Raw genomic sequence first — 27500 nt, 5'->3', positions numbered from 1 at the left:
GTTTCCTGCGTGTAGAGATGTTCCTCCCCTCGGCTTTGCCTTGCTTCTCCAGCTTCAGGGCCAGGTGATTGATCTCCTCGTGGAGGTTGCGATACAACTGCTCGTCCTGGAACAGGGGTTCAAATAAACAACAGACACACTGTATCATTGCTGAGAAATGTATTTTGGGGCCAGCTATGGAGTCATGCTCAAATCATTCTTCTCACCATTGAGCCAATGGATTGCAGAGGGGAGTGAGGATCCCTATTCTATGCACATTGCACATCTGTTTGTGAATATGTGAGAATTGTGTGTGTGTGTGTGTGTGTGTGTGTACGTGCGTGTGTGTGTGTGTGTGTGTGTGTGCGTGCGTGCGTGCGTGCGTGCGTGCGTGCGTGCGTGTGTGTGTGTGTGCACATTTATTGGGATGTGTGTGCAAGTCTGTGTGTATGTGATTTTTTGCATTTTGTGTAAGTGTCTGTCTTTATGTGTTTGTGCTTGTGTGTACGTGCTTGTGTGCACATACACGTTGTCATGTCTCGAAGCAGCTCACCTGTTTCAAATCTAAGATCCTCCTCGTCAGCTGCATTTTGTCAATGTTCTCCCCGAGGAGGTTGGCCAGCCACTGCTCCTCTTCCTGCTGACGCATACAAAAAAACACAGCAGTCCACAACACTTTAACAGCTTCCCGTTGTTTTAAACTAACCATTGTTTTGCTTTGAGCTCCGCCGACACTGTCGCTGCCGCTACTGCTACTCAGCTACTGTTGTTCTAAATTAGCCCGCTAGCTAGGCTACCATGGGACAATGGGAAACAGATAGAGCTCGTTAAACGGCTACCATCTTAGCGCTTTGAGTGTTAGCTCAGGACACATGGCCCACAGAAGCTGTGAATCATGAGATAATACGAGATTAATCTAAATAAACAGGCACGGCACAGACTTAAATTTCAGTGTTAAAGCAACACTGATGAATGTTTCCTCTTTGCTCAATCTAACAGTCTTTGCACTTTGTTTGCAAAAAATACACCAGGTTACACAGAAAGAGCACCGTTTCATAAATCATTTTCCTTAAATTCCTTCAATTACCCAGAGTTAAGAATCCACTGGATTTAGGCCTTATTGTTTCACCTTGAGGATGGACTGATCAATAGACAAAGTACAGGCAACAGGTTACAGCAATATGGGTTCGGTGCCTTGCTCAAGGCCACTTAAGTCGTGGATGGAGGTGTGGGAAGAGGTAAGGGTGGGATTCGAACCTGTGACCCTCTGACCACCCCTCTAACCATTAGACTTATAGCACAGCTGTATTGTACTATGTATAATCTGTACTTGAGCATATCAAATAATCAAATTGTTTAATTTGTTCATTGCATGAAATAGTTTAAAGCTGATGTGAGTGTGGGAGCCAACCTTCTCTTTGATCCAGGCCTCCAGGCGGTCCACCTTCCTGTTGAACTCGTGCAGGTTCTTGGCCCCGCCCAGTGCTTTTGTCTGATTGGCTGCCGTCTGCTTCAGGACCTGCCATTGGTCCCTCACCTGGCTCAGCTGTTTCTTCACCAGGTCTGACGTAGGGTTGGTCTTACACATCAGCTGTTCGCCCATCTGTGCATTGGTACAGTAAACACCAGAAAATGCCCCCGTTACCAACCTTAAATTTATCTTTCGTTATTGTGCCTTTATCGGAAAGTCCCGGAAGATACCAGAATATGCAACATGAAAAAGGTCTGAATGGTTGAAACGGGAGCAATGACAAGTATGTGAAATAGACATGAGCAGGACGTTCACCAGTGGCTGTAATAGACACTGTAATAGTCATTGAAAATATTTTATTACCATAGCGCTACACTACTATGCCATTACACAGGGCATTTAGTAATACATAATGACGTTGCCATTCTGGAAACAGCTAATTTATAATGGGGTCAAGTCTTCACAGTTTAAATTAGCCTAGCTTTGCATCATTATCCCTGCCCATCAAAAGTGCCAGATGGAATACATCCATCACACTTTTGTTGTTTGCGCAATTGTTGGACTTCTTTGGTAATTCTCCTCTAATCTTCTGTGCTAAATCGACTGTACATAACAGCTGCATAATCTGACAAAGTTTTAGTGGACAACTTTCAAGATGGCTGATTTTCAAGATGCCTGTGGAGACATCAGAATCAGTATTTCGGCTTTTCACCCATTTTCCTCATTTCCCATTACTACATGAATAAATGAAAGAGTAATAAAAGAGTTCATTGTACCACAGTGTACAACAGACCACTTTGAAAAAATGACTTGCAAGATTGTGCGTAACCTAAGCATATTAATTAACAATTGATTCAATGTAACATTTTGTATTATTTATATTTCATACCTCTGTTTCAATTTTCGTTTGCTACTAAGGAATGTACTGACGAGAGAGAGAGAGAGAGAGAGAGAGAGAGAGAGAGAGAGAGAGAGAGAGAGAGAGAGAGAGAGAGAGAGGAGGAGGAGGAGGAGGAGGTGATGAGCTTCCATAGCTCTTGAGAAAGTGCTACAGAGGGTCATGTTAACAAGAAGGATTCTGGCAATACTCCATTCCTTCCCTCCCACATACACGCACACACACACACACACACACACACACACACACACACACACACACACACACACACACACACACACACACACACACACACACACACACACACACACACACACACACACACACACACACACACACACACAGAAAGAACAGTGAATCAGAGCAGAGTTCCGGCGCAGGCCTCAGGAGCGGTGTAGAGAGTCAGGGAAGGTTAATTATTACCAATGTAGCGTTTCCAAACACGCTCTCCAGAGACACGGAGGATAAACAGTGTGTCCTGCTGATGGGGGAGCTGGCCCGGGGAGCACGCTTTCTCACTATACTCTCGACTCTCTCTCTCTCACTCTCACTCGTTCTTTTTGTCCTCTTCATCTCTCTATCCTGTCCTCCCTCTTCTTCTGTCCTGTTGACGGGGGAGATGGCCTGCGGAGCATGCTTTCTCACTCTACTCTCTCTCTCACTCTCACTCGTTCTTTTTCTCCTCTTCATCTCTCTATCCTGCCCTCCCTCCATTTTTCTGTCTTTTCCTCTTCTTCTGTCTGGTTGACGGGGGAGCTGGCCCGGGGAGCACGCTTTCTCACTATACTCTCGACTCTCGACTCTCTCTCTCACTCTCACTCGTTCTTTTTGCCCTCTTCATCTCTCTATCCTGCCCTCCCTCCATTTTCTGTCTTTTCCTCTTCTTCTGTCCGGTTGATGGGGGATCTGGCTCAGGGAGAACGCTCTCTCACTCCGCTCTCGCTCTCACTCACTCACAACTCTCACTTGTTCTTTTTGTCCTCTGCATCTCTCCATCCTGTCCTCCCTCTACTTTTCTGTCTTTTCCTCTTCTGTTCTGTTCTGTTGACGGGAGGGCTGGCAGGGAAGCACACTTTCTCACTACACTCTCACTCCCTCTACTGCTCTCACTTCTTCCCCCCTCCCACTTTGTCCTTTTCCTGCTCTCTCTCCACTCAGCTCCATCCTTTTCTCCTGTCCTCCCTTTATTTTTCTTTATTTTTTTCTTCGTCTGTCTTGCTGATGGGATGCTGGTCAGGGAGCACGTTTTCACTCCACTCTTTCTCTACTCTCACTTCACTGTTTCCCTTTGTTCTCCTCCTGTTCTCTCTCTCAACTCATCTCTAGTAGGCCTATATTTTGTCTGCTTTTTTTCTGTATTCAATTATTTCATTATCTACCTTTTTGGGTGGATTCCTCCATCCATCTATCTGCCCCCATCAATTTCTCTCTCTCTCTTTCCTGTCTCTCTTGCTTTCCCTCTGCATTTCTCCCTCTGTCTGGAATGGGAGCAAGCTTTCTCACCCTCTTCATTCTTCTCTCTCTCTCTCTCTCTCTCTCTCTCTCTCTCTCTCTCTCTCTCTCTCTCTCTCTCTCTCTCTCTCTCTCTCCCTCTCTCTCTCTCTCTGTCTCTCTCTCTCTCACTCACTCTTTCTCTCTCTCTCTCTCTCGCTCTCTCTCTCTCTCTCTCTCTCTCTCTCTCTCTCTCTCTCTCTCTCTCTCTCTCTCTCTCTCACACTTCTCTCCTCTCACCTTTCACACTGAGATTGTGCAAGTGATAGTTAATAACTTCTATCGGTAATTTACAACAATGAGTGGTCATATCAGTAAACACAACATTGTGTGGCCTGATCAGAGTTGACGGACTCTGGTAAAGATCACACATGGAGTTTTAACACTTTCGCCGTGTCAAGACTGACACTTCACAGAGCACCCCCACCCCTTCACCCCAGGGTACAATGAAATAACACTACGTCAAGATAAAGAACTTTCTAGCTCTTTCCCAACAGCATGATGTCCTGGAAGAAAACGGGAACGAACTACTCAGTTTGACGATTTAAGGCAGATCAACTCCTATACATTTTTATATACCGGTAGTATAGTATTATTTGTGTAAAATGAAAATAAAGTTAAACAAAATTATTATTACTATTGTGTACTGGTTTGATCTGAAAATTAGTACCTGTATGGGACAAATAACAACCAATCTTAATCTTAATTGTTGTTGTTGTTGTTGTTGTTGTATTGCTGTTGTATTGCAACTCTTTGGCAAAACCTATTTAAGACTTTGATCATGAAGGCATAGAAGACATTTGGCCTGTAGGGCCTTAATGCACAATGTTTCACCAATGGAACGCTGTAATTGTCACAGAAAAATCTAAACTAAAGACTAAACTACTATGACAGTGCAGGGTCTTTCGTAATACATTATGACTTGGTCATTGCCATTCTGGTAACAGCTAATGTAGTGTATAACGGGGGACATGTCTTACTGGGTATAAGAAATCACTGAGGTTACTGTGGCAAAGTGTAACCGTGGTCATCATGCGAGGTGCACCACTCTGGGCTTTACGTAAATCACAACTTTCCAGTCAACACTCCAGTTTGGAATGGGAGGCACAGTGCAATACCCACTGAGCTTAAGGTCCAGACCAAGACCCTGTTGTTATGTAACCGAAAAGGAATATCCATTGGGTCAATAAATCCCAGCCCCTCCCACCTGGTTGAGCTGGATGAGGGTGTTCTCAAAGTCCTTGAGGTCTCTCTGCAGGGTTTGGGAGACCTCCTCCCAGTCGGCCAGGGGCGACCTCTGGATGTTGCAGCCGTCCTTCAGGTCCCTCAGCTTGCCTTTGATCCACGCCTCAGCCTGCAGGATCAAACCAGAAGTTAGGGTTGTAAGAAGGCAGGCATGGCATGGCTTAGCACAGTGGTTCCCAAACTTTTTCTGCAGACACCCCCTTTTGGACCCAAGAATATTTTTGCAACCACCTACAAGCGAATACTGTTGCTAACAATTTATGGAGTGGCTATATCATATGAAAATATATAACTTACTCAACAGTCTAGTTTTTCTGTGACCGCCCTGCAGTACCTCTGCGACCCCCCCTATGGTTCCCGACCCCCAGTTTGGGAACCACTAGCTTAGCAGAAGACAACATAATTACAGAAGCTTTAATGAGGTTGGATTGATGGCGGTCGGGATGATAGTTGGTGGGCGGACGACGGGTATATGACTGACGCCATGCATCACTTAGAGACCATGAATGAAGGCCTGTGCTTTGGTGTGTTTTGATGTGCTTTCATCACACATGTCATGGTGAAATACAAATAGGCATCTGGTGCTTGGTGTCTTACCACACAGCTCCTGGTTCACAGCAGATGAGACAGACTGAAACAGATTGCTTTGGGCTTGTGTTTGGGACCAGTTTTTTGTTAACAACGTGGGAAAAATGTACATTGTAAATTCTGCTATGTTAAGTCAACACTTAAGTCAACACTAAGTCAGCAGAGCCAACAAGTGACTGTTAAATTTTACGAAAGTTCCCACACACTGTTAACATTTGCAGCGTTTACTCTCGCTTAAAGAAGGTCAATAGACCAAAACGTCGCAGGTAAACACTAAGCAAACGCAAAGCAAATGTGAGCAGTGTGCGGCAGCTTTCTTGTCTCTAACGTTGGTGACCCAGGGCTTCCGCTCAACCCACCTGCTCAAAGGAGTTGTGTAAGAATTCTACAAAATAGAACTCTCTGTCAAATGCATTGAATACTACAAAATGTAGGCTACTGTGTAGGCCTACTTTATGTCCTTATACATCTATTTGTTGTGTCCATGTTTCTACATAATCTCTTTACATTTTCACATGATCTCTTATATGTTTAAACAAAATTGAGTTTCATCTCCTTCTTAGGAAATGTAATATACCGTTCTTCAGCACCATGAGAGGTGCCTGAGTAAAAATCTGAGAAAAAACGTGTCGGATTTCTCTGTTTGCTTCTGCCGTACCCGTCTACTTCAACTTCTGGACGTGATTCACATTTTCCCTCTGAGGACCGCGCACTGGAAACATTATATTACCCAAACAGTTTAGGTAAAGCCTTACTGAATACAGCTGAAGAGTGCTGCTGTGCACGCAACATGATTGGCCTGTGTGTGTGTGCGCGAGCGCGCGTGTGTGTGCGTGTGTGTGTGTGAGTGTGTGTGTGTGAGAGAGAGAGATAGGGGGGGTGAAAGTGAGAGAGAAAGCAAGAGAGAGACTGCCTGCGCTGTAGGCAACATCACTGTTCAGTGTGTGTGTTGTGTGTGTGTGTGTGTGTGTGTGTGTGTGTGTGTGTGTGTGTGTGTGTGTGTGTGTGTGTGTGTGTGTGTGTGTGTGTGTGTGTGTGTGTGTGTTTGTGTGTGTGTGTGTGTGTGTGTATGTGTGTGTGTGTGTGTGTGTGTCTTAGTGTGGGATTTCAGTCATCTCCACGGGCCTGGAAGCTGCGTGAATGTGTCAGAGTGTCGTTCGTTGTTTATATGAAGCAACACTTCGAAAAACACACCGCATAGGTCACCCTCTCCACTCTCCATGTCAGGTCCTCCTCAGCAGAAGGGTGGAGGAGAGCCGGGTTTTCTCTTGGCAAGACCGCCAACAAACTTGTTGCATAAGTCTCTAAAACAGAGCTTTTCTGGCTCACGCTCGCGATGGTGAGAATGGAAAGCAGGTGGAGAGGCTCTGGAGGATCGGTATGTGTTTATTTGCTATGAATACAATATGAGACTGGTGTGTGTATAGATGGAAGCCCACCCACAAATCAAAATGGCTGTTGAGTAGGAGAGCTGTGAAGTTGCAAGCCCGACATCAAACAGCAGTCATTTCCCCGGGCCTGTTAAATGGGATACGCACCATGGTATCCTTCAATGAAACATTCCTCTTCCATGAGGTAACCAAAGGGCCTGCAAACAGGGCGAAGATTGTTTTGGGTCTTTCATTTTGCGGTCGGTGAATTTATTCCCTGTCCTTAAAATCTGATTTACTTTTTAATGCCTCGTGGCCACAGTGGCAGACACTGATATTTTTGACAGTAGTACAGAAATGTTTCCCTCAGAAGTGCTAAGAAAGAGCCTATACATGGGAACACTATTCATTTTCTGACATGTAAGAAAAAAAAGTCAAAAAATAAAAATGTGGCATAGTTTGGCACCCACACTTGAGTTTTTGCATGAAATTAAAATATGATGTCACCACTCTGAAGGGAACAGTCATTAACTTTTATAGTTCCCTAGGGGCCTGAAGGTATTTCTGTTTTCAAGGCGGCTAGAAAAAAAAACATATGGGCGCCCCTATCACTTCACATTAGTTCCCATGGCGATGTAGTGCTAGCCCTCTGCCTCAATGACTTCATCCAGGAGGCGACAAGTCTTTGTTTTCTTCCTCTTTCCACTGAAACAATGGGGGGGTGTTTTTTTTTATCTTCGAAGAAATGCCATCACTTCCATTGTCACTACAGGCGCTGAAATGGCTGAACCAGTATTTTTCTCCTCAGGCATGGAGTGTGTGTCTTTTCATGTATGGTTCTCAGAAAGCCATTTATAAACTTGTTTTTTATTTTATTTTTCCTCATTTTTTCCCTTTCCCTTTGAAGAGCCTGACCAGAACCGCTTGCAAAACAAAATCCACTGACCGAACCAACCGAGGCGTGTGTAAGTATCAATTAACTAAACACAAATACCCTCTGTTGACCGTGCACACTATGATTTGGACAGGACACACATGCCACTAAAACCATCTTCACTCCTACAGAACATCCCAGTTGTTTATTTCTTTTTCAGTGACATAAGTAATTTGAGTTTAAAACTGAAAAGGGAAGAGGGCAAGTTTTACAGGATGAGTGTCTCCACAGAGCAAAAATTAGGAATGACTACAGTCGTATGGCTATATGTGGGTCATTCTCTCTCTCTCTCTCTCTCCCTCTCTCTCTCTCTCCCTCTCTCTCCCTCTCTCTCTCTCTCCCTCTCTCTCTCTCTCTCTCTCTCTCTCTCTGTGTCTCTCTCTCTCTCCCTCCCCCCACCTTCTCTGTCTCTCCGTCTCTCTTTCTCTCTTTTTCCGGAAACCTAACGGATATTTACACGTCTTCGGCTGAGTTTGTATTCACTTCGGTTGGTGCACCGTCATGCTACACTGGAGGGCCGTATTCATCAAACTTTACCACCAGACCGCATCCCTGCAAGGGTCCAGCGGGGTGCCAGCGGTCTGCGAAACACACAGAGGATAAACACACACACACACACACACACACACACACACACACACACACACACACACACACACACACACACACACACACACACACACACACACACACACACACACACACACACACACACACACACACACACACACAAGACGGCGAGAGTTTCCCTAAAGCGCGAGTGGCGGCTCTGTAAAAACCAATGGTGCTTCAGTTTATGAATACCAAGGAACGAGTTATACATCCTCTCTGAACGCATACGTCCCCACTAAAGTTATTTCCTCTTCTCTCACTCACTCTCTCTCTCTCTCTCTCTCTCTCTCTCTCTCTCTCTCTCTCTCTCTCTCTCTCTCTCTCTCTCTCTCTCTCTCTCTCTCTCTCTCTTTCTCTCTCCCTCTCTCTCTCTTTCTCTCTCCCTCTTTCTCTCTCTCTCTCTCTCCCACTCTCTCTCTCTCCCTCTCTCTCCCACTCTCACTCTCTCTCTCTCTCTCTCTCCCTCTCTCTCTCCCTCTTTCTCGCTCTTTCTGTCTTTCTCCTGCTGGCTAGCTGGATGCTGTTATTCCAACAGTGCAATTATCTCTCACTGGATTGGCCGATAAGCCCAGTAAAGGCACCAGGCACCAGGCACAAAGGCAACCAAGCACAGGGGCAGTGGCACACATAGGGGCAGAGGCAGACACAGGGGCAGTGGCACACATAGGGACAGAGGCAGACACATGGGGGCAGGCACAGGGTCAGTGGCACACATAGGGGCAGAGGCAGACACAGGGGCAGGGGCAGTGGCACACATAGGGGCAGACACAGGGGCAGGCACAGGGGCAGGCACAGGGGTAGACACACTACAGGCTTCAGCCAGCTGGACCCAGTGGCCCAGAGGCGAACCCACAGAAGAATGTCCATGTAGGTTGGAGCCCGCGTGCGGCGCGATGAGATAACACCAGTGAACGCTTGTGCTTGTGCTTGTGCTGTGCTGTGCTGTCTGTACTCATTCTCTCTCTCTCTCTCTCTCGCCTCACTCACTCTTTCTCACTCTATCGCTTGCTCTCTATTTCTCTCTCTCTCTCTCTCTCTCTCTCTCTCTCTCTCTCTCTCTCTCTCTCTCTCTCTCTCTCTCTCGCTCTCTCTCTGCAGGCCAGAGGCGTGAAGGGATGAAGCCAAACAATGATCTCATCCTCAAATAATTGCTCCTCTTGTGACTGTTCCCCATCCCCTCCTCCCCTCCTCCTCCTCTCCTCCTCCTCCCATCCTCTTTCCCTCCCCTCCCCTCTCCCCTCGCTTCGCTTCCCCAGCCACGCTCTCAACCACTGCCTGCCTGTGTGCTCTCATACACTGTAACAGAAAAAAATAATAGAGGCAGACAAAAAGGAATAGGACGACAGAAAAGCAGGACGACCTTTGTTCACAAGGTCGAAGGACAGGGATAGTCTGTTTCCATGTTCGCTCGTGCCATGGGCGCATGTGTGCGCGAGAGAGAGTGTGTGTGTGTGTGTGTGTGTGTGTGTGTGTGTGTGTGTGTGTGTGTGTGTGTGTGTGTGTGTGTGTGTGTGTGTGTGTGTGTGTGTGTGTGTGTGTGTGTGTGTGTGTGTGTGTGTGTTTTGTTTCCACAGCCAAACCCTGGTCATCTATACACATGGCCCCGTAGGACCACGTGCCAGGAGCCTCATCATGCTAAAATAACGAGGGCCTAACACAAAGACTTGGCAGCGACAACTTCCTCCATGTTCTTTTTTTAAGTTTAGTTTCCACACAGTCTTTGTTTTTTTTTGTTGTTTTTTTTCGTGTGCCTGTCCAAGTGTTGGGACAAATACATTTTATGGTATGACAGAAAGCTGTATCCTCAACGCTCATGGAAAATGTACAATGTGTACTGCAGTACGGTTTATGTGCCGGGAAGCGAGAACATTTTGTGAAACGATTTGTGTTAATGTGACACTGTTTGGGCTCTTAAGACAAAGGCCCTTGTTATAAATGTGTTGTTAGCACAATGGCAATGGTCACGTTGTAATGTTTTACTTCAGCGTTGCTGCCACATTGTAGCAGTTACTTACACTTTCCTAGAGAACATGAAAGTTCCACAGGCGGACAAATGTCCGCTGAGAATAAGAACGAGCACATCACTCGCCAAATATTACAACATTTGATCATTTTGTTAAAACTCTAACCTGAGAGATCTCCTTGTTGAAGAGGGCATTGCGCTGGGTGAAGCAGTGGTCGTCGAGGATGGTGGTGGACTTTAAAAGGAGTGGTGCGTCCTTGCTCTCGCTCACCGGACTCTCCCCCTTTGGTAGGTCTCTCTTGGGCGACAGGGCCTTGAAGACCGGCGTCTGTGTGTGTGAGGGAGAGCACATCAAAACAGGCACGATGAAGTCATCCAAAACCGACCAACCCCAACCAACCCCAAGCAGCCACTCAAGGCACATTAGGCACATCCATAAAAGTGAATGTATATGTCTTCTGTTTCCTCCCCCTATCAGTGGCAGACCTTGATGTTTCCTTTTCGGTGAAGTCATATCGTGTGATGGCACGAAAACAGATGTGATGGACAGAAATGCCAGCAAATGTTTAAAAATCTCAACGCTTATAAAAACAAAAACGAGACCTTGGGAATATCGGAGGAAAAAGCAAAGCCGTGCCAGAGGGAAACACACACACGCACGCACACACACGCACACACACACACACACACTGCAACCACAAAACCACACGGCTAGAACAGAATCTGATAACGTCACTGATGACTAACGTGTTCTCACCCCGGTGGTTCCACAGTTCTGGCTAACCCAGCAAGACCAGAAAAAGTCTGTCTGTGTGTGTGTGTGTGTGTGTGTGTGTGTGTGTGTGTGTGTGTGTGTGTGTGTGTGTGTGTGTGTGTGTGTGTGTGTGTTTGTGCGTTCGTGTCTGTGTGTTTAAGTGTGTGTGTGTGTGTTCTTGTCTGTGTGTTTAAGTGTGTGTGTGTGTGTGTGTGTGTGTGTGTGTGTGTGTGTGTGTGTGTGTGTGTGTGTGTGTGTGTGTGTGTGTGACTCTGAAGCCAGTTGCAGCGGGGTGATAAAGAACGTTTGCTCTGGTTTGAGTCACGACTTGAGAATCTGTGAAAATCCACCACCGCAGCGTTCACAAAGACATCATACCTCATGCACGGTGGCACGCACATTCACAAGTGTCCTGAAGATTATGTTGCAGCTTCACTGCTGTAAAGATTTCCGAATCCTATGCAGCCACAGAATACATATTATATACAGTAGGTTGTTATACAGCACATACTGTACTGCTTATTTTAAGTTTGCTTAAACAAGAGCATATACGCACTGTACAGAATGTGCATTGATAGGTGATATTACCATTAGTATGTGGCAAAATAATTGAAAACATCAAATATAAACAACGATCTGTGGGATTAAAAAAAAATACATCCACCGTCTGCCTCCTGTCCTTGGCTTAAGGCTATCGTATCCCACAGCATATAGGATGTCATGACAGCCCTTAAATATTAGTCACGCAGCCTACTAATTAAACCCATTGAGAGAGAGGCGAGCAGACGAGAGAAAGCTAAAGCGTCTATGTCTACCATATGTGTGCTACCTCGGGCTAGCCGGCCCTGTCACCTGAAAGTGCGCGCTCAGCAATACAGCACGTATGCGGTAATGACATGAGGGACAGATTAACATGGCGCAGCCGACTGGCTGTAATACGGTTAATTCAGCCAGGAAACATCTGTGAGGACAGCATTGGAGGAGGTCGGGGGGGTGGGGGGGTGGGGGGCAGTGGAGGGGAGGAGAGGGGTGAGGGGGGCGAAAGGCGCGCGGATGGCGGCACCTCTCGATCGACTACGGAGATCGTTACTCCTCGCGCCAGACCACACATCCACCGACTCCGACCGCTGTGGAGCATCCGCAGAGACGTGCTTCTGCACAAAAACCTACAGTCGCATAGAGTCTCGCGTAAAATATTATGATTACTGTGGCAGCCCTGGGAGAGCTATGGCAGGCTGGAATAAAACACGATAATGATGTTTATTTGGCTTCCCTCTACTGCTGTGACGCCATCACCTGGTGCGCCCTCTCTTTCTCCCTTTCTCCCTCTTTCCCGCTCTCTGTCCTCTTTCTTTCCTCACTTTGCACACTTTCATCCCTCTCTCGATTATTCTTTCCTTCTCTCTCCATCTCTCTCTCTCTCTCTCTCTCTACCTCTCTCTCTCTCTTCCAGGCCTCGTGTGTGTCCTGTCCTGTCCTGTCCTCCACACTCTGACTTCATGCTTTCCACACACGGCGGGAAACCGAATCCAGGCAATCCAGGCAGGCGCTCACTGTCTGTTTGAGGCGCTGATGTAGGCCAGGAGGATCTGTCCCCATCTCTACCTCCATCCCCCTTTCCTTCTCCTCTCCTATTCTCTCATCTCTTCTTCCTTCCTCTCTTCTCTTCTCTTCTCTTCTCTTCTCTTCTCTTCTCTTCTCTTCTCTTCTCTTCTCTCTTCTACTCCCTTGGTCTCCTCTCTCGTCTTTCCTCTCTTCCCTCTTCATCCTTCCTTCCTCTCTTCTGCCCTCTCATACCTCTCCCCTCTCTCTCCATCTCTCCCTCTCTTCGCTCACTCACTCTAAGGATGACTCAAGACTTGGAGTAGCAGTAGTGCATCCAATGGCACTCATCTCCTCTCGCCTGCCCTCCTCTCCTCCACCTCTCACCTCCTTTCCTCTTCTCTCCACAGATATTCTATCCTCTCATTTTTCTCTACTTTAACCCCACTCTTCTACTCTACTGCCCTCTCCACCCCTCTCGTCTCCTTAGCTCTTCCCTCCTGCCCTCTCCTTTCCTATCCACCCCTCTCCTCTCCTCTCCTCTCCTCTCCTCTTGTCATTTCCTCTCCTCTCCTCTCCTCTCCTCTCCTCTCCTCTCCTCTCCTCTCCTCTCCTCTCCTGTCCTTTTCTCTCCTCTCCTCTCTCCTCTCCTTTCCTCTAACTCGGTCTGAATGGTCATGGCGTCACATAAATAAACACAGGGGCCGAAGGGATTGAGCGAGGGATAGACAGAGGGATGGGATGAATGGAGGGATGCGGAGGAGGGAGGCATGGAGCTACTCAGGCCACACTGGTGTGTGACCAGGTGGTCAAACCGCAGAGTCCTCCTCCCATTACAAGGGGGGATGCCCTTCTGTCTGACGCTTTGATCCCCTGCTGACTCCTAAGCTCTTATGAAGTTTCGTCTTCTCTCTCTCTCTCTCTCTCTCTCTCTCTCTCTCTCTCTCTCTCTCTCTCTCTCTCTCTCTCTCTCTCTCTCTGTCTCCCTGCCTCCATAAAACAATGAGCCCAGGCTAAGTTGGCGGCTGTGGCTATGACATCACTTCCTAGATTCCAAATGAACATTATCATAATGTGTAGTGTACATCTGGATTGGGCTAGACATTGACGCACACACACGCACACACGCACACACACACACACACACACACAGACACACACACACACACACACACACACACACAGACACACACACACACACACGTGCGAGCGGGCGCCACAGTTAAAGTGACTCATTGCAAATATTTAATTTCATGCATCTATGAGAGAGCTGTGTGTGTATGTGTGTGTGTGTGTGTGTGTGTGTGTGTGTGTGTGTGTGTGTGTGTGTGTGTGTGTGTGTGTGTGTGTGTGTGTGTGTGTATGTGTGTGTGTGTGTGTGTGTGGCACCCTGTGAGTAATGACCAGGCTTGAATCATGTCTCTCTTCACTACTTCATTTCCATAAACGACATCAAGTTCAACAGGTTGAGATCTCGAAAAACCCGCAAGAGCCAGTGTTTGACATCAGCGGCTCCATATACTGCCTAAGACGCTGCCCACTGAGAGGTCAATTACACGTGTTGATACATGTAATATATTAGGTAATGAACCTAATATAAATATTATTTGAGTGCTGGGTGTGCGGCTTCGGGGTGAAATGTAGTGGCTGGAAATTTGAAAAGAAGTGGCATGCTGTAAAGTCACCTGTTGAACATGTTTCCCTCTCATGTCTCGAACACTGGTGCTCTGTCTGTCCTCATCAGAATCTCTCCGTAGCAAAACCTACAGCAGAATAGATTAACAACAACAAAAATATCACAAAATAAGTCATCTTGCATGGGAAGAATTATGTCACCAACACCATTAAATGTAACATACTGTATATGACTTCCTTCTGCTAAATGGAAACATATTTCATTTCATATCTTGGGGATTTATGCTATGAAATAGCCTACATAACATTTTAGAGATTATGTTAAGCACATGACTAACTGTAGGGCTGATGTTCAGGATGACACAAACTTGAATCAGCAGAAAACACATGTTGCCTATAATGAAAAAATCAGGTAGTATAGCTTTACACAACTGCTGTCTTGCGTAAGTGAACGGGATGGGCAGGCAATAGTCTATCATGATCTCATCCTTATTACCCAATAACGCACGTAGCCTATATGTCTGTCTGTCAGCAGGTTACAGCACAGACCTTTTGACCTGAACAAATAAAATAAAATGCTTAGCCAAGGTTGCTGTGTTGCGCGCGGCTCCTAGCAAGAATGAAGGCTATTTTGGATAATGGGCATTACCATCCCCAGGTGAAAAACCCATATACTTTAAAAAACTTTTTTTGACCATACTTAGTACAAAGTGTACTATTTTCTGCGATTTAAAGTGCGCTTCATTGCACTATTAGTGCGCTGAAGCACTACTAAAGCAGTACTTCAGCACACTTGCAGCACACTGAGGATGCTAAATTGGCACCGCTTTTGGACAACTTTAAGTGCACTACAAGCATACTTTTGAAAGTATGCTCCAAACACGCTTTTCATGCATTCGTATGGCATTAATAGTGTGCTTGAGTACACTTCTATAACATTTTATTGTTACTAGAAGTACAATAAAAGTATATTAACTTCATGCTTCTTTGGACTACATTGGAACATTTTAAGTCTGTAAAAAGTATATCATATTAAGTATTGTAAATATATAACAGGTATGCTTGAAGTATATTTACAGTACACTCCCAAGTACATGAAATAATATAAATGTAATAGTACAATCCATGCTGGTCCTCAGAGCTTGTACATTACACACAGCCACATGTCACAGTAGTGATACAGTATGCATGCCTAGCACAACTGACATTTACAATCATTGCATTGTTACAGAGATTTCAGATACACATTTCACTTTATTTCATTCTTGTTCCACCTTCCTGCAATTGATCATTTGAATTGATCACTAATGGTGACCCTTGATTCTTTGTTTGAACAACTAGTTCCAACTTACCTCTCACCATTAAGTCAAGGGAAGTGTGAGCCAATATATACCAGAACATATACGTGACCATCATAATGACGGTGGGAACATGGTCATTTTTTGTGTACCACTTTAAAATTTTAAAACTCCTACAATAAACGCAGAATATAACAATGAGTAATATTTTCATGCAAACCAAAGATATTCCTTAGAGGTCAATGGCTTTCTGTTTGAGAAATTGAGCTCCAAGAAGTGCATTACATGATGGTACATGCATGATGATGCATGATGGGTAAATGCACTTTGTGTAAGCACACTTTGAATATATTTGGATGAAGCACAATCATGGTGCACTTAGAAAAAGTATACTTCCAATATGTTAAAGTGATTTACTTTAAAGCGCACTATAGAAAATCACACTTCGAAGTCACTTGGGTGAAGTATAATCAAAGTGCACTTAAAAAAAGTGCAATTGCAATATGTTATTAAAAAATACACTTTTAGTAAGTTCACTATTAGAACACTATTAGTATATTCCTCTAAATACACTTTAGCCAAACATCTTCTAAGTGCACTTTATGTATGGTTCGCAAAGTGTACTTTCTTTGAGAGCAACTTAATTACATCTAATTTTAAGTACACTTTAAATAAGCATATTGTAAACATACTTTTTCTTAGCACAAAAAGTGTGAGTGCGCTTTTAACATGCTAAGTACACTTCAGTTGTGCTTTTATTGTACTAAATTGAACCACTTTTTCACCTGGGCAGGTCATGTGCGGGTGAGTAAAGGCTTGATCAACATGAAAAAGGCTGTCCACACTACACCATGAGCAAGCGGCATTTGGAAACCAATCAGGAATGAAAGGTAACGAATGTAACTAAACGATTTTGGAATCAGACAAATGTAACAGCTAATTTGTGAAGGTTGCCCCGTAGGTATCCTACCTAACATTTGCTCCTCCAAATGCCGGAACATTTCAAATCACTAACGACTCGTGAAATATGGTAAAACCAGGAAAGGAAATGCGCTGTTAGCCTACCTGAAATTCTTGCATTACGATTTTACTTCAGTGTGCTTCCGTGTGGGTATCAGTGACACACCATTTTATCTATCGGCCTATACTGACATTATTAATCCAACATAACTCGTTATTTCAAAAAGATAATTATTTTTCTCATGCTAAATACCATACGTTTGTTATTATCCTCCGCAGGCAACAGTCGATGGGAAACTTTTATTATGGTTACACGCAGTTGCATCACACGTGCTACAGCTTGCTTATAATGCCAGCAACCCACTCGTAATTTCGATGAAATCATTAGGCCTACTAGACTTCTAAATTAATCGCCCACTTCTCTTTCAAATCAAAGTAGGTTAAATGCAGAACTTTTTAAAGAGTAGCGCGGTAACCTTTCAAGTCTTTCAAGTCAACAGCCAAAATTACCCGACCATTTCTCTTTCAAATCATTGCATTAATGCACAACCCATCCAAGTGCAACGGGGTAGGCCTATATGAAGTTTTTTCCATTTCAACAGCTTTTTCGCGAGAAATTGACATCACATGCATTTCTCAATAATATATAGCAAGTATTGAAGACGTGATATGTAAGCTTAATAATTTGAATATTTTTAATATATAATATTTGCAATACCTTGAAATGAGAATTGGGCTTATTCTCACAGCTCACTCCCACTATCCTTGGCACTTGCGGGTTGGAGGAGGATGAGGATGAGGATGAAGATGTGGTGGTAGTAGTGGTGATGTTGTTGTTGTTATTGTTGTTTTCTATCTGGTGATTGACTCTCACCCGTGGGATGCCCAGTCTCTCCTCCGGGTCAGCCCTGGGCAGCGTGTGGCCGTCCGTGCTGCTGGAGATGGTGATCTTCCTGATGGATCTAGAGGCGGCAGAGGTTGGCGAGATTTGGGCATTTCTGTTCAGGCGGTCCTCCTCTGCCATGTTGGCACGCTGATGATGCCTGATGCCCTGCATTACCTGAGTTGTCATCATAGTGGATGTTGCCATTGTTGTCATTGTCTCTGGTGAAATTGTTGTTGTGGCTGATGATGACGGTGATGGTGATGATGATGTTGATGATGATGGCGGTGGTGATGGTGCTGGCGGCTGTGGCACTAGCCTGGGCACATTCCCAGGGCGCACTGCAGGAGTCCGACCGAGGAACAGGGTCACATGCTCGTTCAGATTGTGCCGCAGCTTGTTGCAGTTGTCCAGAGCCTGGCTGGTGGGCAAGTAGCTCTCGGGGAAGTCCGGGCACTTGGGCACGGCTGGCACGGAGAGCTTGGTGCCGATTGTGAAGGGCTGGATTTTCCGCACTATACTCTCCGACATGGCTGCTGTCCTGACCAAGCTGCTCTCAGCAGCTCCTGTTGTATGTGTGTACAAAAATAGGATACAATCAAAAAATACAGTGCTGATCACAGCATAGGTTTACTCACTCTCATCCTGTCTTTTTTCCCTCCAAAGTGTCCAAAATATGTCCAGGAGTGTTGAAGGGAGACAGAGAGAACAGACAGAGAAGATGATTTGTGTCCAAAATAGGGAAACGAAAAAAAATCAACAACCATAAAGTCCACACAAAATACGGCTCCCTCAGTTGTCCACCTTCTTGTGCAAGTTGAGAATGCAGAGTACGCAGCCGAGGATGGCTTCGCGGGACTCCTGCGAGCGCAGCCGGTCCCAGACGTTACGCAGCACCGTGCCGAGTTGGGACGCGGCTGCCGAGAGGCTCCTGCGCAGGGACTGTGCCGCCGAGGCCGCGAGCTTGCTACTGAGCAGCCTGACGACCAGGGAGCGCAGCAGCAGCAGAACGGCTGGCATGCTGCCTGGCTTCACCGCTTAGAGGGGGGGAGAGAGAGAGAACAGGGGAGAGAGAGAGAGGGAGGGAGGGAGAGCAGGGGAGAGAGAGAGGGAGAGAGAGGCAGACCAAGAGAGGGAGGTAGATAGAGAGAGAGGGAGGGAGGGAGAGAGCGCAGGGTGGAGAGAGATAGAGGCAGGCTGTAACAGAGAGAGATAGAGAAAGAGAGAGAGAGAGAGAGAGAGAATAGAGTGTGCAAGAGAGAGAGAGAGAACGAGGGGGAGAGACCAAAAGAGAACAAGCAAGAGAGAGAGAGAGGGAGGGAGGGAGAAAAAGAAGGGAGGGGAAAAAAAGAGCGGGGAGAAAAGGAGGAGGTTTCGTGAACGAGGGATGAAGTCACCACCAGTGCTCTCTGTGTCCGTCCGTCAGAGCATGTGCAGAGCAGAGCGGAGCGAGAGGGAGAGAGAGAGAGAGAGAGAGAGAGAGAGAGCGCTGTGGTGTGCTGTGGTGTGCCCGGGGGAGCAGGGAGGAGGTTGTAAAGTCTGGCTGTCAAAACTTCCTCGCTGAACAAGAACAGAGGGGAGCTGCAGGAGATAAGAGGAAAGAGTGGCAGAGAGAGAGACAGTGAGAGGCCCTGCAGTAACACACCTGAACACACACACACACACACACACACACACACACACACACACACACACACACACACACACACACACACACGCACGCGTGCGCACACACACACACACACAGACACACACACGCACACACAGTCTTTCTCTTTCTCTCTCTCTCTCTCGGTCTGTCTATCTCTCTCTCTCTCTCTCTCTCATACACACACATACACACTGTCTCTTTCTTTCTCCTTCTCTCACTCTCTGTCTGTCTGTCTGTCTGTCTCTCTCTCTCTCTCTCTCTCTCTCTCTCTCTCTCTCTCTCTCTCTCACACACACACACACACACACACACACACACACACACACACACACACACACACACACACACACACACACACACACACACACACAAGCCCGTCCACCTCCTTCAGTGCAGAGCGAGCAGCACGGCAAGAGTGAGTGAGGTAATGCTCTCAGGCAAAAAGCAGCTTGAAGAGAAGGAAAGAAAAACACATCATGCACAACTCACCTCACCTCAGCTCTCTCAGTTCTCTCAGACTCTTCTTTCGGATGTCCTCCAAAAGCCAGCTCTGAAGTGACAGTAAAACGCTCAATGAAGCAGCGTGCTCATGGTCGTGTTTTTGCAACAAAAAAACCAACAACAAAAAAAGCATTCGAAATCACCCGCTGAAGAAGTAGAAAAGCACAACACTCACACGGAGACACACACTTCAAGGCCCTCAAGGGAAGTATCATTCACACAAAAAAATCAGAAATAAAAACAAAGCGCTTTGTGGTCCTAGTTGAGGTCCCTACATGGCCATTAGTGTCTTTCATCCAAGGCTTCAAACAAGAAATGTTTCCTCTGTTGATGTAGCGTTCAGCGATCAGGACCCACAGTCTTTAACACATACACACACACACACACACACACACGAAAGCGACCTCTCTGACTCTGACGGAAGAGCAGAAAACTTCAAGGCCCTCAGCTCAGGTTCTAGGCATTGAGTGAGTGAAGTAGGATCGCGACCCTCAAACACAAAAAAAACAGCCTCTCTCACCGAGGAGCAGCAAACAAAGTTGCTAAATCTCAGTCAGCAGTGGTCCAGGAAGGCAGCTTAGTCAGTGCTGTATATAGGCACAGAGTGCGGTAAGATCACGACCCACATACAGCACCTTTCTGATTTAGGATCAGAAAAAAAAGCGTACAAATTTCAGTTAGCAGTGGCCTGGTATCAAACTCAGTTGGTTGACAGTGCAGCAGCATCAATACCTACACACAGTACGGCGCCAGTTAGCAGTGGCCGGGGATGCAGCTCAGTCGGTATCAGGCATAGAGTGTACGTAGTGTCGTGAAAGCCACCTCTCTCTCTCTCTCTCTCCCCAGCCTTTTCTCCCCTCCCCTCGCCTCCCCTCTCCCCTTCCCTCCCCTCCCCTCGCCTCCCCTCCCCTCCACTCCCCTCCCCTTCCCTCCCCATGTCTGACTGCCCACCATCAGCAGCAGCAGCAGCCAGCAACAGCTGTCAAGTAATGCCAAGCCATGCAACTCCTCAGCCCTCCTCAGCTCGGCAAAGCAACAGTTGTCGTCGAGCCCTCTGCTGTTGGGGGGGGGAGGGGGGGTGGGGGTGGGGGGGGACAGACAGATGCACGGGCCAAGCCTGTGACACATGCTACAATGGCTGTGGGGGAGAAAAAAAACTTACTTGCCTGGGCCAGTGTGTAAGTGTGTGTGTGTGTGTGTGTGTGTGTGTGTGTGTGTGTGTGTGTGTGTGTGTGTGTGTGTGTGTGTGTGTGTGTGTGTGTGTGTGTGTGTGTGTGTGTTTATGGTGAGTGCACAGCTTGCATAGCCAGGCAAGTGTGTGTGTGTGTGTGTGTGTGTGTGTGTGTGTGTGTGTGTGTGTGTGTGTGTGTGTGTGTGTGTGTGTGTGTGTGTGCGTGTGTGTGTGTCTGGGTGTGGGGGAGAGACAGCTTGCATAGCTGGGCAAATGTGTTTGTGGGTGTTGAATGGCTGCTGGCCTGGCCTTTAACCCAGACAAGGCAATGATGAGGCTTGTGTGTGTTTACTCGTGTGTGTGTGTGTGTGTGTGTGTGTGTGTGTGTGTGTGTGTGTGTGTGTGTGTGTGTGTGCACGCGCGCGCGCGTGTGTGTGTATATGTGTGTGTGAGAGAGAGAGAGACACAGAGAGAGAGGAGAGAGAGAGAGAGACAGAGAGAGAGAGAGAGAGAGAGAGAGAGAGAGAGAGAGAGAGAGAGAGAGAGAGAGTTGAACTGGTAATGTAGAGTCAAATTGTAACATATGTAGCCTACGCAACTTGAGGATACAGTATGTATCTACTCTGTTCATTGACAATGTGTCCTGTATTATATTAACAATGATCCATAGTACAATGACAAATTCAATAGCTGTGTTTGCGTTTGTTTGTAGTGGCTTGTGTGTTTTCATCAGTGAGTGTGTGAAAGTATGTTGTCCTGTGCTCAGCACACACAGGGGTCGGAGGGGAAAGTTCTGAAGGAAGTGTGTGTGTGTGTGTGTGTGTGTGTGTGTGTGTGTGTGTGTGTGTGTGTGTGTGTGTGTGTGTGTGTGTGTGCGCGCGTGCTCGCACGCATGTGTGTGTGTATGTGTGTTGTGCGTGTGCTCGCACGCATGTCTGTGTGTGTGTGTGTGTGTGTGTGTGTGTGTGTGTGTGTGTGTGTGTGTGTGTGTGTGTGTGTGTGTGTGTGTGTGTGTGTGTGTGTGTGTGTGTGTGTGTGTGTGTGTGTGTGTGTGTGTGTGTGTGTAAACGGAACAGCAGAGAAAAGGACACTGCATGCGTCCACCAGCAGAGCGAGGAGTTCTTGCCCTAAAAAGGCAGCAATGCTTTTCTCAGGAGGACACTTATACGGGTCTATAGGTGACCCCTGACACCACAGAACACCTGGTAACGGTATATTGAGCTTTAACTAGCGCCGGCTGTAAACCCCGACTGGTGGGAACAAAGTGCTGGTTGAGAGACAATAGAAAACGTGAAGCGAAGAAGACAGATAATTTTTTCGGTTTTTGCAGTTCGATTTTGCAAATATATGTTCACATTGCAGTTGCATTTTGCTGTATTGCTTTCATTAAAAATAATTTTCTGTTTTAGGGGCTGAAATGTAACTTAACATATTTTTCCCCTTGGATGTAAAATAAACTTTAGTGTAAGTGACCCAACTACAATAAAATGGCCACAATAATAATGTCTTAGCTACAGTTCTGTTGTACAGAAATAGTGGAGGTTTTCTAGGTAATGGCCTAGACGTCTCTGGTGACATGCTTTTATCTGATTACAGATCAGGCAGTGGGCAGGGAGGCATAACGTCCAGGTGGTCCTTTTATCTGACCTCAGATCAGTCAGTCAGTGCACAATACATTGTTCAGTGTTAATTCAACACTCAGAGAGTCCGTTTAACCCTCTTCTAGAGTGTATTAGGTCCCAGAGTACTCTCTAAGTGCTGAATTACGTAACTTTTTTCACTGTGTGGGCAAGGAGGCATATGGTTCAGGCGGTCCTTCTTATCTGACCTCAGATCAGTCAGTCAGTCAGTGGCAGGGGCATATTATGGTTCAGGCGGTTCGTGGGTCGGCCTGTCTTGGGTAGGACACGGTTAATGACGCTGTTAAAAAAAACGTGAAGCTCCAGTTTCAAGATGAAGTCATCCAGGCACGGCGACGTGTAATGTGTTGCAGCTTGAAATTACAGATAAATCCTGTATGTAACGATAGGGCGGGGAGGACGTGCGTGTGTGTGTGTGTGTGTGTGCGTGTGTGTACGTGTGCGCGAATGTGAGTTTGTGTGTGTGTTTGAGTGTGTGTGTGTGTGTGTGTGTGTGTTTGAGTGTGTGTGTGTGTGTGTGCGTGTGTGTGTACGCGTGCACGAATGTGAGTTTGTGCATATGTGCGTGCGTGCGTGTGTGTGTGTGTATGTGTGTGTGTGTGTGTGTGTGTGTGTGTGTGTGTGTGTGTGTGTGTGTGTGTGTGTGTGTGTACAGAAGGAGGGTGTGGTATGGGAAATGGGTGGGGCATGATAGAGTTTGGCTCCCTGAACTATTTTCTTTCTTCATCAGGCATGTGGTGGCCTAAAGTCACTGGGCTGAAGTAATGGGCCCAAGGGCACTCAGGTATGACACATGCTCTTACTGTTTTCCTCTTTCTGTCTCTGCTGTCTCGCTCTCTCTCTCTCTCTCTCTCTCTCTCTCTCTCTCTCTCTCTCTCTCTCTCTCTCTCTCTCTCTCTCTCTCTCTCTCTCTCTCTCTCTCGCTGTCTCTCTCTCTCTCTCACACTGTCTGTCTGTCTGTCGCGCTCTCTCTCTCTCTCTCTCACACATATGTGTACACACACACACACACACACACACACACACACACACACACACACACACACACACACACACACACACACACACACACACACACACACACACACACATGCACGCACACATGTATGCACTCACACACATTCCTCAAGGGTGCTCAGGTAAGAAACGTCCTCAAAGGGTCTTCAGAGAGTCACACAGACTCACAAGGACAAAGTGTACCCTAAACCCTAACAGGGTCACACATGTGCGCATAGACAGGCACGTATACAGTACACTGGAGAGTGCTTGCACACATACAAACTCTCTCTCACTCTCTTTTTCTCTCTCTCTCTTTCTCTCTCTCTCCTTCCTTCTCCTTTCTTTTTTCTTTTTCTTTTTTCTTATTTCTGTCTGTCTTTCTGTCTCATCTCTCCTAAACTCTTCCTCTCCCTCACCCTCTCTCTCTCTCTCTCTCAGTCTCTCTCTCTGTCTGTCTCTCTTTCTTTGTCTCTCTCTGTCTCTCTCTGTCTCTCTCTGTCTCTCTCTCTCTCTCTCTCTGTCTCTCTCTCTCTCTCTCTCCAACACATGTGTACACACACACACACACACACACACACACACACACACACACACACACACACACACACACACACACACACACACACACACACACACACACACACACACACACACACAAGCACAGCTCCTCGGTTCCTCAGGAGACCTCCTAATTAGGTGATTATTTTTCTTGGACAGCGGAATCTGGTATGCTCTCGTCTCTCTATCGCACAGCTGGGGGCAGCCAGGCTAGACTTCTATCTCTTGGAAGGTCTTGGGGCAAAGCATATTTCAGCCCATGAGTAAGCGAGCGTCGCTTCAAAGATAAGCCCCCGCCAAATGCAGTAGTTAGTAGCTTAGTTGATTTAATGTTCCTATTGAATTTCGGGTTTCAACAACAACAGTGTTCCGTCCAAGCTAAACACGCATAAAAACAAACTTAAAAATACATTAAAGCCAACATGCCCTCATAAAAACTTGGCAGGTAGCGAAAGGACGCTTTCAAAGCCAATGCTTTCCCAGAGATTTTATCTAAGCGTTTAGGAAACTAGAGCACTGTTGCGTATTTTCAAAAATATGAACTCGGGATTATGTTAATCATCCGATAGAAAGTATAAAAGTTTGGACGAGTTATTCAACTCAGCACACTGTGAAAACATTAGATAGGTCCGCTCTACACGTGGCCAAAAATCACTTCAAAGGGAGGAAAGCTGATATATTAGATTAATGCATGTCCACCACCCACACGCACTTACATACCTCTGCCATCCCTTGATAGTTAAATCTTTTTAAATACCTTTTAAAAATGTCTCGTGATTCTAATATAAATTAACATTTGCTGACCTTTCTCACCCTCTCTCCCATGAACCCAGTTAAGCAATACATAAATAAATAATACAGAAAGAAAGACAAAGAAAGAAAGAAAGAAAGAAAGAAAGAAAGAAAGAAAGAAAGAAAGAAAGAAAGAAAGAAATAACGAAAACAAGTGTTGGTCAGTGTTTTTGCTGTTGAACGGTAAGGAAAGATTGTGTCCGAGTGCCAAATGGCTGTTTGCCTACTAAGAGCCGGTCACACTTGATTTAAAGCATGTGTGATGCAATGTATGGTCTAAGGCCAGACGAGGTCAGATCAAAGATACCCGTGTGCAGAGAAGGACACCTGGCTTCAGAACATAAAGGTCCTTTCACATGTCGTCACACACATTTTTAAATGAATCAAATATGATTTGTCCATTATAATATCAAGCTATTTTGAAGAGTGCCATCTTCGGTTTAGTATCTTTTCAGTTACCATAGAGCACCGTAAGCCTACACACAGCTCTCCAAACCTTCTCTTTTCAACATATTTGTTCCAGGAGAGATTAGAAGTCAACATTCGACAGAAGTCTACAATAGAAGTCTACATTTCAGTTTGAACAGCAGTCTGCAGACTTCTACTCTGTCTTTGATAGATACGCCTTTGTCCTACACCTAGCCTCAATGAGGTGAGATGTGCTTTCTTTTTTGTAGACCTATTAGTTCCAGACGATTTGCTCATCCAACTAATCCTTAGATAAAGGATGAGATAATGAGGGAAATCACCTGTTCCACAGCACAGGGAGAAGGTTGGACTATTAGCCTATAGTACTTTTTATTTTTTACTTTTGTCCACATGTTGATATCCAAATCCTCCCTTAATTCTCCAGACCTCCTTACCAACACACACAGACAGAAATGAAGAGGGCCACGAGCATGCATTCATAGAGACACACACGCATCCACGCACGCACGCATCCCCACACGCACGCACGCATGCAGGCACTCACGAACGCACGCGCCTCCCCCACCGTAACTATTTGGTAATAAAGCCTCATCTTCAAGGGTCCAGCATGAGAGTCAAACATGGTCTTCTGCTTTGGTAAATATTACAGTAGATACAGCCAGCATATACATATGGTGCGAGTTGAGCTACAGTTTTTCCCTCACTGTGTATGCGTGCAACCGCACGACAAGCCAAAGTCTCAAAGGCACTAATATTGCAGATTTTTAACCAATGACGATCGTCACAATCTAGTAAAGCCTCTATACTGTTAATGTAGAAGTGACCACACTTGTAATTAAACTCTTTTATGAACCATTTGAATCAAGTTTTCTTCTTCTTCAGATCTTTGGTGCGGCATGATGTTTCAGATGACTTCAGATGGACGATCATGAAAGCAAGCTGTAACGCAGCGTGTGTGATGTCACCCCTCTCACCCTCACCCTCACCCCCTGGATCCCCCTCCCTAGGCACAACTTTTGGGCCCTCAGACAGCAATAACTCCATAGTCTAAAAGGCAGGAAATGGGGGTTTAGATATACTTTATTAGGGACACAAAATGCACCACAGTATAGTGTGGGGAGGTATGTTAAGGGGGCCGCTGTGGTGAAGCACAGTGCTAATTCAACACGTAGAGAGTTGGTCCAGCACTAAGAATGGTAATGTCAACTCTCTAGGAGCTGAATTCACACTGCTCATTTACTGTGTGGCAATGTGGGGGGAACGCAGATATCATTTCAGTCATCAGATTTTTGGGCCCTTTTTTATGTTTTATTAGTCGGCTTTTTAATTGAGCTCTCTCGCTTCCTTGCTTTTGCTTTGACATTTACAGCATTTCTACGCCTGTAATTATTTAATGAGCGCTTTTGTTAACATGTGTTGTGTTGCAGAGTCATGGCCAACAGTATGATATAAACAATAGCAGAATGTCCCTGTGGTACATCAGAACTATTGTACATTTTTGAGTGTGTGTGTGTGTGTGTGTGTGTGTGTGTGTGTGTGTGTGTGTGTGTGTGTGTGTGTGTGTGTGTGTGTGTGTGTGTGTGTGTGTAGTGTTTGGCTCTATGTATAAATCATCATCACATGCGCTTAAGCCAGAGGGAACGCATTGTGCTGCATGTGAAAAAGGAAATGACATCACCGCGGAACATCAAACCTACACTTAGGCCGTAGGAGAAGACAAAAAGCTAGTGAGGTCCTCTGTGACCCAGATGGATCACAGCAAAACACATTGTCAAAAAAAACATCAAAAGACCGAACTGTAACGAATAATTATGCGCTCGTTTATTTGAAGGGCCCAAATCTGTCCGTGGTTTAGGGATTAACACAGTCCAGAAGCTGCTTATTCGAAGTTCCGTCACCACAAACCATAGCCATATATGACTTGTTTATTTTCGCTAAGAGGACTTAACACATGGAGGTGTAGGTGGACGTAATAAAATGGACTGTCAATATTTCAGAGTAAACTTTAACTCCAGATTAGAGTATTTACTACACTGTGGAGTGCCAAATTACTCTAACGGAGTCAAAGGTCAGGGTAAAATCAGGTGGCTCATGTAATTTCAATTGTAAAAATAATAATAATAATAATAATAATTG

General features: G+C 45.9%; 2 protein-coding genes and 1 long non-coding RNA gene across 5 annotated transcripts in view; 1 reads left to right on the top strand and 2 right to left on the bottom strand.

Moving 5' to 3' along the window:
* LOC134441198 (nucleoprotein TPR) overlaps positions 1-18157 on the bottom strand; it is a 72464-nt gene extending 54307 nt beyond the window's left edge. For 2 of the 3 annotated variants that reach the window (XM_063191392.1, XM_063191394.1), the window contains exons 1-7: positions 17459-18157; positions 14533-14610; positions 10718-10879; positions 5047-5193; positions 1391-1582; positions 533-619; positions 1-106 (exon numbers count right to left, since the gene is read on the bottom strand). The exon at positions 1-106 is cut by the window's left edge and continues 13 nt beyond it. In XM_063191392.1, coding sequence (XP_063047462.1) covers positions 1-106; positions 533-619; positions 1391-1582; positions 5047-5193; positions 10718-10879; positions 14533-14610; positions 17459-18154 — 1468 coding nt within the window. In that variant the 5' untranslated portion in view covers positions 18155-18157. The remainder of the gene's footprint in view (positions 107-532; positions 620-1390; positions 1583-5046; positions 5194-10717; positions 10880-14532; positions 14611-17458) is intronic. The other variant, XM_063191393.1, reaches the window with a different exon arrangement.
* Positions 18158-18415: 258 nt separating this feature from the next.
* LOC134441199 (protein myomixer-like) lies at positions 18416-18782 on the bottom strand. Its single transcript, XM_063191395.1, has one exon. It carries the CDS (start codon positions 18641-18643, stop codon positions 18416-18418), a length of 228 nt encoding a protein of 75 aa, XP_063047465.1. The 5' UTR covers positions 18644-18782.
* Positions 18783-23315: 4533 nt separating this feature from the next.
* LOC134441200 (uncharacterized) lies at positions 23316-26816 on the top strand. The gene is made up of 3 exons (XR_010033115.1): positions 23316-23370; positions 25459-25587; positions 26247-26816. It is a non-coding gene; the product is annotated as an uncharacterized LOC134441200 (long non-coding RNA).
* Positions 26817-27500: the final 684 nt, after the last annotated feature.

Source organism: Engraulis encrasicolus, chromosome 24 (genome assembly GCF_034702125.1).
Source record: "Engraulis encrasicolus isolate BLACKSEA-1 chromosome 24, IST_EnEncr_1.0, whole genome shotgun sequence".
Taxonomy (NCBI): Eukaryota; Metazoa; Chordata; class Actinopteri; order Clupeiformes; family Engraulidae; genus Engraulis; species Engraulis encrasicolus.
This window is presented reverse-complemented; position numbering and strand designations above follow the sequence as displayed.